The 14,276-nt window shown below is 37.3% G+C and overlaps 1 protein-coding gene across 1 annotated transcript in view; it reads right to left on the minus strand.

Moving 5' to 3' along the window:
* The window catches only part of ANO2 (anoctamin 2), a 184,287-nt gene that overhangs the window by 140,446 nt on the left and 29,565 nt on the right, over window positions 1-14,276 (minus strand). Inside the window, exons 4-6 of the mRNA XM_074572779.1 lie at window positions 6,578-6,676; window positions 2,164-2,315; window positions 881-935 (exon numbers count right to left, since the gene is read on the minus strand). Of these exons, the coding sequence (XP_074428880.1) occupies window positions 881-935; window positions 2,164-2,315; window positions 6,578-6,676 (306 nt within the window). The remainder of the gene's footprint in view (window positions 1-880; window positions 936-2,163; window positions 2,316-6,577; window positions 6,677-14,276) is intronic.

The raw sequence follows: 14,276 nt of genomic DNA on the forward strand, positions 1-14,276 counted from the left end.
CAGTGATATAACACACAAATTGTCTTTTAGCATTATTTTCATCACGGAGCTAGTAATAAAACAAAACTTTAAATTAAGAGGCTTCTGTAGAGTTTATTTGCACATACATTTAAATCATATGTTTCACTCATACATAAATGCATGACTTGAGGCTTCTAGTTAACACTTAACAATGCTATGGCAGCTCCTAGTAGTGGGTTATCTGCCCTAACATTTGTAGGCTAAGTCCTGCTGCGTCGTGTCCTTGTAAAACCATATGAAGTATAAAGACTTCAGGTAGAATGAGAATTTTACACTAAAGAAAATCACAACAAAATCTGACTTCATAAAAAAAACATTTAGCTTTCATATTTGGAAGTATAACATTAAGGTGCACATAAACTGATCAGTAAGTATGCTGTATCTATGAAATCCAAGTGAGTATGGATGAACACAGCATGTTAGGGAAGAGTTGGCATGGCATACCTAAAGAGAAATTTTGCCTCACCAACCCGCTGGAGACCTAGCAGGATATCAGGAACATGATACAAGGTTTCTCACCAAAGACTGCTGCAGCTAGGAAGTTACTATAGGACTGCAGAGGAGGTCCTTTTATGCAGTAAAAACTAGTTAAAGATTAGGAAACAAGGCTTAATAGCAACTTTGCAATAGCAATGGAGAGGAGTCAGTAGCAGTGTTTCCCCACATAACATCACCTACTCTGGAACCACTGGGCAGCTCCAGAAGGGTATTTCTTACATACTTGTGACTGCTCAGTGTTTTCCAGGAACACGGAAATGCATAAACTGATGAAATTGGCAAAGTAGTCACTAACACTCACTATTAAAACAAATCCCATTCAGCATAAGAAGTCAACGATATGTTACTTTTGTTTACTTACTATTCGGCTGCGGGTAGCATTGTCAAAAAAGGTGTCTTTGTCTTTAATGTTGTACCTAAAATGTTGAGGGAAAAAAAAATCAGTTATGTTTTCAGACATGGTAGTAATAGTAAGATAACATATAAGATTGTGATTTAGAATTCATTTAGAAACCACAGCAAGTAAGAAAAACAGATGTTTAAAAGAAATATAGATTAAACAGTACAGCATAATAGACTGTGCTATTTAAGACCTAGTCATTCCGAGTTCTGCCTGGATTGCAATGATGGTGGGTGTAAAAATGAAAAAATATTAACTAATGTAAAATGCCCTTCAGATAAAGGGAGCTTGTCTATTGTTTACACAAGATGACCATTTAATATTTTCCTCCCTCAACACTATAACAGTCTGAGGTTACGTTATTAGGTTTCAACTAGCCTAATACAGATGTTCATTACTCTTTTCCAGGTGACCGACCAGTCAACATTTCACTTGCTTTCAAATAACCATTCCACTGGAATAATGCATTCCCTTAAACTTTAAAATCATCGTATCTGAAATTAGCCTTCCCAGTTTATTCCCCTCAATCAATTTGACTTGTATTCAGTATTAATTAAAATTGTCAGAGAGGACAATAAATGATATGGTGGGTCATTAAATTTATTACTGATTTTTATTTATCAGACATAAATACAAGAAGACACCCATGAGGAAAAAAGGAGTGTTTAATGTCAAACCGGGCCCGGAAGTATTATTCTGAGTGAAAGGGCAGGTGTCAAGAATTCCTTATCTGTATATTATTAACCAAGTTTTAATGACTATAATAAATCTATCAAAAGGAAAAATATTATCGGATTTCTACTACCTCTTTCTTTTTTTAAAACAGGCAGTAATATCCTTAACCAAATAATCAGGAATAAGGTGCTAGGATTTTTATACTTCAAGCTAAAAACAATGATATTTTATTTGTACTGCTTCCAGTTCCTTATTCAGCAGAAGAAAGTAGAACACTGGCAGAAAATCTCTGCAACGTAGATTTCTGTTAATCCACTGAAACTGAACTCAGTGCCAGTCCGTGTTCATTTACTTGGCCTTCAATAAATTTAGTTTTATGCATACATATGCTTTCATCACTTGGAAATATTATCCAGGAATAATCTGACAACTTGGATATTTCCTCAGGATTTCCAGAAATACTCAATGAATTTCTGAATTTTAATTGAAATGTTGGCAGAAAAAAATGACAACACTAATATGATAAATTATAGCTTTCTTCATTGCTCATCGCAATTTAAAGTACTCACAAATATATTTTCTCTCTGGAAAATGGGTAAGACAAGCTTTTCATATTGGTATTTTCTTGTTGTGGCACCTGGGGTTGCAGAGGCTCAGTCAATTTGCACCATATTTCATTTAATGTTTTGAGTATTCCCACTTCCTCTGTGATTTCATACATCTGAGAAAATAAAACATTGTATATGAGCATGTCACTTCCAAAAAACCACTAAAATGCAAAAAAAGAATTTGCTCTGCACGTATGTTTAAATCTGTAACTAAAATAAGTGCCTTCTCTGAAGATATATTCCCATATAACAGCAAGCACCTGAATCCATAAGAGTTTCAGTTCCAAAAAGATATTCTTGCCCTTCACAAGCTACTTTCAGAAGAAAACTCAGTTCAGAATTGTTAATACAAGAAACATCCTTACTATCTAAACTAGGAGGTGCAGGGAGATGACAGAAAGGCAGAGTAATTATTTTGACTTTGTAACTGGGAACAGAGGGAGCCGAAAAAGCAAGAAGGGCCTTTACCTATTGCCAATTATACTGCCCCAGCAGAATAAATTATTCTTGGGTAATAATTGCTAGTATGGTCTGACAGCATATGTTCACATGCCACTAGAAGCGAGGATGCCAGACTCACGGCTATGTGGCATTTTTAAGTGCAAGGACCTAGCTTTTACTGATTCAGGCTGATATGTGTTAGGGAGCTTCCCAGAGATATGAAGGTATATTCTTCTAAAACACAGACAACCCTACCAAACATGAGTTTATGTCCTCCTCATAGACATTTCTTACAGCCCTTCCACCAGCTTTGTTGCCCTCCTCTGGATGCATTCAAGGACCTGAACATCCTTCTTAAATTGTGGGGCCCAGAACTGCACACAGTTCTCAAGGTGAGGACTCACCAACACTGTATGCAGTGGGATAATCACCTCTGTTGTCCGTCTGATTATACTGTATTTGATGCACCCCAGGATGTGGTTTGCTCTCTTGGCTGCCAGGGCACACTGCTGACTCATATTGAGACTGCTGTCAACTGGCACCTCCAGGTCCCTTTCTGCAGGGCTTCTCTCCAGCCACTCCTCTCCCAGTTTATACTTGTGACCAGTGTTACTCCATCCCAGTTGCAGAATCCAGCATTTTTTCTTGTTGAATTTCATGCTATTGAAAATTGCCCAATACTCCAATCAATCTAGATACATCACTAAGACCTCTTATCCCATAAGACAGTCAACAGCACCTCCCAGTCTAGTATCATCAGCAAACTTGTTAAGTGTGAATTTAACTCCTGCGTCCAGATCATTGATAAATATTTTGAACAGATCTGGCCATAGAACTGAGCCCTGAGGAACACTACTGGTGACTGGTTGACAGCCAGACATAGGCCCCATTCACAACAACCCTTTGAGACCTGCTGAACACCAATGGTGACTGTTCACCAGCCGAATGCAGCCCCATTCACTACAACGTTTTAAGCGGTGCCGTTCAACCAGTTCTTCACACAGCACACCATGTCCCTGCCTATCTCACAGTTGGACCGCTTGTCCAGAAGGATACTGTGAGGGACTCTACCAAAACCTTTACTAAAATCCAGAAAAAAATTACATCCACCATCTTCCCAACATCCACTAGGCAGGTAACCTTATCGTAGAAGGATATAAAATTAGTTAGACAGGACTTTCCCTTTGTGAAACCATGTTGACTATGCCCAATGATTGCATTGTCTTCAGTTGCCTTTCAGTAGCACTCAGTATGATCTTCTCCATAATTTTTCCAGGTACTGAGGTCAGACTAACAAGTCTGTAGTTTCCAGGGTCTTCCCTCTCACCCTTCTTGTAAATTGTAATAATGCTGGCTAGCTTCCAGTCAGCAAGGACCTCCCCAGACTCCCAAGACCTTTGGTAGATGATTGATAGGGATCCTGCTTTAATATCCACTAACTTCTTCAGTGTTCTGGGATGAATCCCATAAGGCCTCAGAGACTTACATTCAGCTGAAACAGATAGACCCTTACAAATTCAGTATCCACAAATGGAAAGTCACTCTTCCCGCAGTTGTGGTCCGCTGACTCAGAGGACCAGGCAGCCCAAGGTCTATCATTAATATTAAAGACCGAGGAAAAAGAAGCAGTGAAGGCCTCCACTTTTTCTTCATCCCTATTCGTCATCTGACCATCTTCAGCAAGTATTGGTCCAATATTTTCCTTAGACTGTCTTTTGTATTAACATACTTCAAAAAGCCTTTTTGTTGTCTGACACACACAGGCCAGTTTCAACTCTAGCTGAGCTTTGGCCTTTTGTGTTTTCTCCCTGAATATGTGAACCACATCTCTGTAATCTTCCTGCAAAGCCTGACCTTGCTTCCAGAGATGGTACAATTTCTTTATCTTCTTGAGTTCCATGAGGAGTTCCCTGTTCAGCCAAACTGGTCTTCTGCCCAGTTTGCTTGACTTGCAACATGCTGGAGTTGCCTGCTTCTGTGCTTTTAAAAGGTGGTTCTTAAAAACTGACCAGCATTCATGGATCCCTAACCCCTCAAAAATGGATTCCCATGGAAAAATGCTAATTAGCTCCCTGAGTAATTTACAATTTGCTGTCTTGAAATCTGGAGTAACAACTCTGCTGATCTTTTTTCTCATTACACGGAAAATTTTAAACTCAACCATTTTGTGATCACTGTGGCCAAGACAGCCACCTACAATCACATCTCCCATTAGTCCTTCTCTATTCACAAATACCAAGTCTAGGAGGACATCTTTCCTAGTTGGCTCACTGAATACTTGTGGCAAGATATTATCTTCAACACACTTCAGGAATTTCTCAAACTTACTTGTTACAGCAGCACCATATTCCCAGTTAATGTCTGGGAAGTTGAAATCTCCCAGGACAAGGCTATCAATCCAGAAATTTCTCCTGATTGCCTACAGAATAATTCATCAGTGCTATCACCTTGTCTGGGCAATCAATAGTAGACACCCACAACAACATCTGCTTTGCTGTCCATCCCCCTAATCCTCACCCAGAGGCTCTCAAACATACCATCTCTAACTGCAAGGGCTGTACAGTCCAACCTGTCCCTTACATGTGGTACAACTCCTCCACCTCGCCTGCCCTGCCTATCCTTCCTGAACAGCCTATAGTCCTCCAACCCAGCACTCCAGCCGTGGGACTCGTTCCACCAAGTCTCACTAATACCAGAGACATCATAGCTCTGGGAATGGACCAACGCTTCTGGTTGGTTCTGTTTGTTTCTCATACTCATATTTGAGTGTGGCCCATGCTTACTCATCAAAAATAACTGTATTGTCATATTCAGAAGTATACATATAGTTAAAATTGCTCAAAAAGTACCTTTTCCCAGCATGTCATTTGTCCTGAAAAATGATTTAAGACTGAATATTTGAAAAAAAATTTTTGCAACCAATTCATCATGTTTAGAAACAGATACTTTCCACTGAAAATACTTTGTTTATGGTTTCATTGGATGTTTGAGTAAATAAAAATATGATCACAGAAAATACCTAATATGCCTTGAAAACAACCTTTTGTCAAAACAAAAATAGAATTTCCTTTTTAGTGGTTACTGGCTGAATTTTTCCGTCTGTATTGCCAAATCCCCAAAATACAAGATTTCAGTTTTTCAAAATGGATTTTTGTTTTCTTTACTGAAAATTTCTCTACCAACTGTCTTTAACTGCAAAAACTTAAGACATGAACATAGTTTTCCTGTCATGCTTGCTTTCTGGTTGTGTACTGGTAGTGCAACTGATGAGTATCACTAACTGAAAGCACAGGGCAGTTCCGACGACTTCAGTGGAGTTGTTAGCCAACACGCTAAATCATTGCAGGACCACAAATTTTGAGATCAGCTCCTCAGAATTTACAATGTTTGCCAGCAACTCTGCTGAAAGGTCTAGATATTCTCAGCTACTATGACTGTAAAGAAGAGAGCGAGCCAAAGCTTTAATGACAGAGGGCAAGTCTGAATTCACTAAGTCGTTGATACCACCAGAACAGACTCTCTCAGCATCCCCAGACTTTACAGAAAACTTACGGCAATAACCAACTATCATACTATCTCCCATACTGCACCTCAACTTTGAGGAAAGTTCCTTGACAAAAATCCAAATAGCTACTGCCTTTTCAGCTTTCAGAGCCCTCCTTAAAACTCACCACTGTCATCACTCTTCTGAAAACAGTCTGTCAGCCAGCTGCCTCTGTGGCTTTTGAAATCCCCTTTGAAAATCCCATCTTAAATGTGACTCTGAATACTAAATCATCTCAAAATAATTAGTAATGTGAAAGAATAAGCCTGGCAGTTCATTTGCTCTGATTTTGAAATAAAGTAACTCTATGGGCTTCTAAACATTATCTACTATTCTGATCCACCCTTCTCCAGCCATACATCTAGTTGATAGAAGATGGAAGATACTTACCTTTTTAGTGGGCATTTTTATTTTAAGGAGTTCTGCTTCTCGACTAAGTACTTGCCAAGGTGCATGTATACGGACAAAACTCAATCCTTGGCTCTTATTCTGAAACATAAAATAGTAAACCAATGTATTTCAATATTATTGAACAGAATATAGTAATAAGGTTTCAAGATGTCAACTCCAACTAAATCATGCAAGAGTAGGCAATCACAGTGAATAACCAACTTCTGTTACAACTGGCTTAAGAGTGACTGTTCTTCAAAACTGTTTCTTCTAATGCTCTAAAATCCATTAATATGCTGCCTACAGTCTAGCAGTGAAGACTGAAGGTTACAGTTCCAGATTTGGAATCATGTAAACCAGAAACTCCCAAGCTACAGCTTCCAAACTCAGATATTTTGTAACTCATCTGACTTCATTAGTGGGCTTTTGAGTCCACCTGAATCAACAAAGAAAAAACATTTTTTCTGCTCTGGGTGGGCTTTGCGTTAGGTTCCCATTTTCAGTTTTGCCCAACTATTTCCTGGACACTTTATCAGACTAGTTGTTGCTTACAGCAGATCAGGCCCAACATTTACTGCTCTAAATATCTGCAGAGTACCAACCCTAAACAAAATGTTCAAATTTAACTTCTGAAGAGAGACATGAGCCTAATATTTATGTAAAAACTGTTTATGCTGTGCAGAGGCAGATGACTACACAAGAGGGTTTCTGTACACTCAGTTTGCTGCGATCTGGGCTGTTGAGAGGATGCTGCCCCAGTAGCACATCTGAGCTACACAAAGGCACTCTAAGATCAGAAAGCAACACCTCTGGAAAAAGCATGAAAATGAAATGTAGGCGTGTTGATACAGAATTTTCCTCAATGCACACAAATAAATTATATCAGTAAATTATCCAGATAGATGCTTATTGTGGAAATGAAGGGACTAAAAGTTGGGAGGGAGACTAGAAAGAGGATATGAGGACATATTTTGGGAAGGGAATGGGAGTGGACAGAAGGAGACTTTAAAGGCTTGATTAATGCTAAGATTAATGATCTTCGTGTAGCATTTCAGGGCTTTGGTGCTAGGGCATACTGTCACTTTTCATTTTCCCACCCATATGTGTGTAAGGATCAGGACAGTCCCCTCCCTTCAGGGAAGCATGAACCTCTACTTGCACTCCCTCACGTATATCCTGAAAATCGCAGGGTATCCAACTTGATGAAAAGCATAGCAGGGTTACATGTGGGACATAAATGCAAAACTCGGGTGCCCCACCTGTAAGTAGCTGCCTGTTATATGTACAAACAGTTGCACATGTCTAGAGAGAGAATGTTAACGGACATAGCTTAATGTTACTATAATCAACAAGCAGCATAATTCAACAAAGCTGGGAACATAGATCGTATCCATGGAAACTTAGCATCTTCTGTTGGAAATGTACTCCAGGAAAGTTCTATTTCTCAAAAGTTTTGAGTTAAGAGAACTTTTAAACAGAAATATGATTAACAGTCTAAACGTATGTCTGAATCTAAAAGACTATTGTAGCACTTTTGCCTCAGAAAAAACTCTCCTCTCAGCCACAATGCTATTTTTTATGGTTTTGCATACAATTTATATCAATTTCCAAATAAAGCTGTTTCATATCACAGTGGTATCAGCATTTTAGAACCAGTATTTAATCTTTTCAAAGTGTATAAATGCTTACAACTTCATGTAAACACAAAAAAATGGCATTTGCTGAATGTTTCATAATGCTTCCTGATTTCAAAAAAAAAAAAAAAAGAGTTATTTGGAAATCCTACTATTCTTATTGCAATCATTTTGCTCTTATTTCCCATATAGCTGCAATATGAACTATAACGATCCCTACATCACTTTCAGCTGCCATTTCTTCAGTGGACCGATGTTATTTTAAAGAGCAGAATGGGCTGCAGAATCTCTCTCTCATCAGACCTCTGGGGAAGCCAGCTTTAAGAGAAGGAAGTAAAAATTTACTGAGCATGAGCAGATGTTCTGGTAATCATTTGCTAAAATGTATTAATAACAGATGAGAGTTTAAATTTCAGTGGGTGAAGATCAGGAGGCTTCTTCTCAGCTTTAGCTAAAATCAGGTTTGTGTCCTCTATCTGGGGGACTATATTCCACATTGGCAAGAGAAGGGACAGTCTGATCTAATTGGTTGTTTCCAGCTCAGGCTCATATGACTACACAGATTGCAAATAAAATCACTCAGATAATTTGAGAGAGAAGACCAGATGAAGAATATGACCTTTGTATGCTTGAACAAAAATATGTTGGAAAGTTGTACTGTTCGCGAAATGATAACAGATGCTGAGGAATCAGAGCCTTAAAAGTCTTTAAAAACCTTAAAAATCACCCCACAATAGGAAACTGAGATCATTTTAACAAAGACTACGGCAAAGTAAATAAAGTCGGGAAAACAGGACTAGGTGATTCCTGGTGCATGGTAAACAAAATATGCAAAACAAAAGACTGCTGAATATTTATCTTGGGATTACTAGAACCACGTTTCCCACTTCTTCCTATACTTTCCTAACATCAAAATTAATCAAAGAAATTTAAAATAAATTTTAAATCATCAATCTCATATCTCAAGGGATAAACCATACACCTAGTTTTCTACTGAGACACCAAAATAAAAACCTATGCTAGCTACTGCTCTGGTAAGGCTCCTTTCTCCACTTTTCAAGCCTTCATCTGCAGTAGTTCCAGTTGCCTGATTGCATGCCCTTTTTGTCATTATGAGAACTGGCGAAGATCCGTTCAAGTTAACTTATTCCCAGAGTGCTTATTGTATTGCAAACATTCTACCAAAAGTTAGAACTTGTTTTTCTCATTGCCAGAGTGGATTTATAACTGTCTGCCAGAGACATCCAAAAAGTGGTGTCATTTGGTTAATCACCTGAAATGATCAAGGTGCATGTGTTCATGAATAATATTTGCTGTAACAAAATGCTGTCAGTCTTCTATTTTGAATACTCACAGTCACTATTGCTTATTCATTGTACTCTAGATGTATCACTAAAGCTAACATGTTGTGCTGGCTAATGTTATTTTTGTCTGACCATTCACTTGTTATTTAATACAGCCATCCTTAATCAAGTCCTTTTTCACTTACAGCTGATGTCCCACAGGACTTTATTCTTGTTCTATGTCTATATCATTGCACCCCCTCATTATATTACTCAAATGACTAAGCATTGCGATGCAGATGACAAACAGATTTGTTGCTTTCATGATCCTTTCTTCATCAAATCTGTATTCCATATTACAGAGTTCCTCCAATAAGTTTCAAGAGTGGAAGTTTTTCAATAAGTTGGTTATGAATTATTCAAGATGTATTTATATCTTGGCTTCTTTTCTAGTTTGTAAAACTGAATTGGGCCTTCCCATTTCAGTAGGAAAATTCAGCATTAAAGTCAAATGGAAGAAAATCTGGAAGGTCTGGTTTGCTTTTCAATCAGCACATGAAGAAAAATATATCAGATATTTCTTTTAGTCTATCATGTATTCATAGCAGTTTAAAACAGGACTTTAACAGCAGCCTATATTGCATTTTTTTCTGTCTTATAGCGGAAATGTATAGGCTGAATAAAATTCCAGTTTCTCCAAAGAGACTTTTTCTATCTTTCACACCATAACAGTAAAATACATTAGTAAGTTTCAACTGCAAGTCTAAGATTTATTGCAAACTTATCATCATCAAGGCCATAGCAGAAAAATAAGTATTATAACTACAAAAGCTCTTATATAGATGTATATAAAGAATGTACTCCTATCAATTACAATTTGACTAGTGAAAACTGAAAAAGTGATTATTCTTTTTGGTTAAAAGATGAAGGTTCTGAAACATGGCTAGACAAGCATAATAGCTAGACTAAGTAGAAAAGCTCTCTCTCCCCAAAAAATGAGATTTGTCGTTGAACTTAGGTTTCCACAGAAGTCAGATATCAACTTTGAGAAGTTTGTCATTCTAAAGTTAGCGGCACATCCATATTTCAATTTGACAATTACAACCATAACATGGAATATTTTTGAACCGCTATAACACAATTACCATGCTTTTATTAATCTATTCCAGTTCACAGTTTCTCAATTCCAGATCTTGTAGGGACAGGCCACATACTGAGGAGATGCTCTGTGAAGCATTCTCTATTGCAACAGGAGTTTGTGAAGAAGTTCTGTTGCTCCATAAAAGCATGGCATGTAAAAGGTGGTCAAAAATCTTTGTCCATCTCAAAGATTTTTCAGAGTGACATTATTTTCTCTGGGCAATTTTACTCCCACCTTACCTCATTCAGACAACCCATTTGTCATGCGTCCTGTCACCTCAAGATGAAGTTTTCTCAACAGTTTATTTAGACATCTCTAATATGAGCTAGAGCAAATTGATGCTAAAGGCATCATATTTGTCAGTCACAGTCAAGACAACAAAAAGGGCAAAACCAATACTTATCCTCTGGTAGAGCCACAGACTTTTTTGTGGTTAGTATATTGCTCCTATCAATCCTCTAAATACAAAATTCACTGCTAAATGCTATATTTTAGTAAGTCTTTCTCATTATTTCTTCATCACTCATCCCTCATCCTATATTAAAGAAATATAGTTGTATATAATGTACAATTAAAGGAAATCAGTTATTTTAAAATACTTGTCCAAAGAAATAGATTTCTGCTGTGTATCTTAGTAGGAAGAAAGAAAACACTGACAGATAGAAAGAATCTGCACAGAAGTGATTAACTACTGTCTAAGGGAGACCAAGGGAACTGCTAATCTGTTTTATGATTTAAAAAAAATATACATAGGAAATGGAAAGGCATGAGTTATAGAACCTGAAGCATGTAAACTTCCTTCTTAAAAAGACAAACTATCTTGGCCTTAAACATTTTATCCTTCTGTGATTATTAAATAGATAGAAAAATACCAGACACATACAGACAGAAAGTTTCTAATGACTTCAGTTAATATAATCAGACATCTCTTGCTGACATTGGTAATACCAGCCACACTAGGAAAGCAACGAGGCAGTTTGTAGGGAGGAAAGACAGGTCCCAGTAGCTCAGTAAAAGTAATCATCTTCCTATTTATTCCATCACCAAATGAGTCAGTCACGTCTGCAAATGCAATTGTTCAAAATTAACATCTAGTCTCCTGATACCAGCCCTGGAAATTGAGGCAAATAACAATGAAAGTGCAGGTAAAATGCAATTTCATGTTACTAGCACAGAACTCTGGTCAGATACGTTTTACAAAAGCCAAGCCAAATACTGAGCTGTTGGCCCCCTGCACAGGTAGCACGTGATGGAATGACACAGCATTGCCAGATTCAGACAGCAACTGTGAAAGCGTCTATGTTTTGTGCCAAATGTATTGAATCTCTATTTATACAAGCATTGGTGTTTTGCCGATCTTAACGTTTTGTATCCAAGATACAAAATCAGTTTATCTAAAATCATAGATAAACTGATTCTTCAAAGTATGTGTCAGTTACATTATATAAAGGAAAGAAAGTGCACTAGTTCAGGTGAGACATCAAGACCCGGAACGTCTTGATATGGAAATGTCTGTCCAGAACAATTCCCTACTCATGTTACGTATGTAATTGTAGGCAAGTAATTTAATTCTTTGTCACTGATTAAATGAAGATAATGGAACTTCCCTCTATGAAAAGACATTTGTAAAGATAAATATGTTACAGATAAAGAGGTGCTCAAATAATACAGTAAGAGTGTATGGCTATAGACAGTAGCCATACTACGCATCTTATAATTTTCACATTTTACCTTCAAAAACTGTAGTCCTTTTACTTTTTGCCAAACTTCCCCTTTTCTATTTTCATTATTTCTCTGATGTACGGATCTACCTTACTCTATGGCTGTATAGTGCCTAGCATAATGGGATCTTCATTAATGACTGCAGATTCTCTTGCAACAGTGTTACAGATAATTAGCAGCAATCCTCGAGAGCTCCAAAAAGTTGTCCCACTCCTGAGAGAAAACCAGTCACACGTAGCACAAGTGTAAAGATGCAAAGCACAGGCTTATTCACTGATGGCAAAGGTAAACTCCATCCAGTTCACAGTTAGGTTTATTTTCAGTGGCTCAACAAAGACAAAGCAAACATGCTCAAGTCCAAATTTCAGACCTTAAGAAAAGCTGCAATAATTTACACATTTTGACAGTTTTCCTTTCTCTTTCTTCATTTATACCAACAGTGACAGTGTTAATGTCCTGTTTATTTTACTCTCTTAACTCCCACCTCTGAACATAAACAGTTAAAGAATATACTAATGTGTATAAGCAAAGAACAGAACACCTTGGAATGAAAGTTCTGACCAAAACACTTTAAAAGAAACTATATGACCTTAATTCCTTAGATAAAGCATTGTGGAATGAAACAGTTGACTTTGCACATCCTTTGCAATGTTTCTTCATGGCATTGCTACCTTTCCAAACAAAATCTTCCCACTCATCTACAGACAGAAACTGTCTCTGAATAGAAGATGATACAGGAAGCCTGAAAACACAGGCGTGCTTCCCCTGAAGAAGATGGAAATATTTAATGGCACACAACAGAATGAAAATGAGCTGTTAGAAACTCAAGCACAAATGTAGAATAGATTGTTAAGTCTGCCAAATACAAAAAAGGCACAGACCTCTGCATTACTGCAGCACTCAAGGCAGAACCTATATGGAGGTGAGTAACAAGCATGTCAGGATTGTTATTAATTTTTAATTTTTTCCCAATGCATATTTTGGATTTCAAAATTAATGCATTTTCCTGATTATTTTCCAAATATTTACCTATGGGCTTTAATTACAACAGCCTGAAAAATGTAACTTTGAAATATAAAGCAAAATCTCCCCTGTTTGTTTACAGTAACTTTATCAGCAAATTTCTCCTATGTCAATGACACGCATTTCTTGCTACAAAAGCATATCACAATTTCAATAGATCTTCTGAGACTGAAGAATACCAGAAATAATAATAAAATGCAAAAGGGAAAAAAACCCACCCAAATCAGACTTCCTCAAAGAGGAAGGGAGGAGTGTGTCTACCCTACCACCTCCTGTATTTTGGCAGTGGGAATGGAAAAACACGTAATCAGCTGTCCTGGATACATTCAGTGCCAAATTAGCTAGCAAATAAGCCAATATTCTGTAAAATACATCATATCAGACTTGATTATCAATAATAAAATCAACAAATTTCTTGAGGCCAAAGAGTTAACATTAAAAAGGGCAAAATGTAATTCCTCTTGAGGGAATGAGACGCGGTAATCTGCACAGAGATTTATACCCTAAACCATTTTCCAGATGAAGCAGCAAGATCATGGAAGTCAATCTTTAGACCAGATAACAGGCATGTTACCAGTAGGGGGATTAATGGAATTGAGACTGAACCCTCACTCCGGCAGACTCAATCTAAAGAAAAAATATTTGGATGGAAAAAAAAGGAGTGGTAGGATACCAAAGTGAAAAACAGAGGAATGGCACCTTAAATAGTGCTTCATCAGCCAATACTTGATCGGGCGTATTAACAAACAAGCAAATAAAGGGATGATTTAATTTTTTGTTGAAAGATTTTCAATTTCAATTCAATCTTGGAAAAAAAAATTGAAGGGTTTACTTTTCTTTAATTTAAAAGTGTTAACAGATGGTACAAATGTATACGTTTACTAGGTATCCTAATC

The sequence above is a fragment of the Larus michahellis genome, chromosome 1 (assembly GCF_964199755.1).
Source record: "Larus michahellis chromosome 1, bLarMic1.1, whole genome shotgun sequence".
Classification (NCBI taxonomy): domain Eukaryota; kingdom Metazoa; phylum Chordata; class Aves; order Charadriiformes; family Laridae; genus Larus; species Larus michahellis.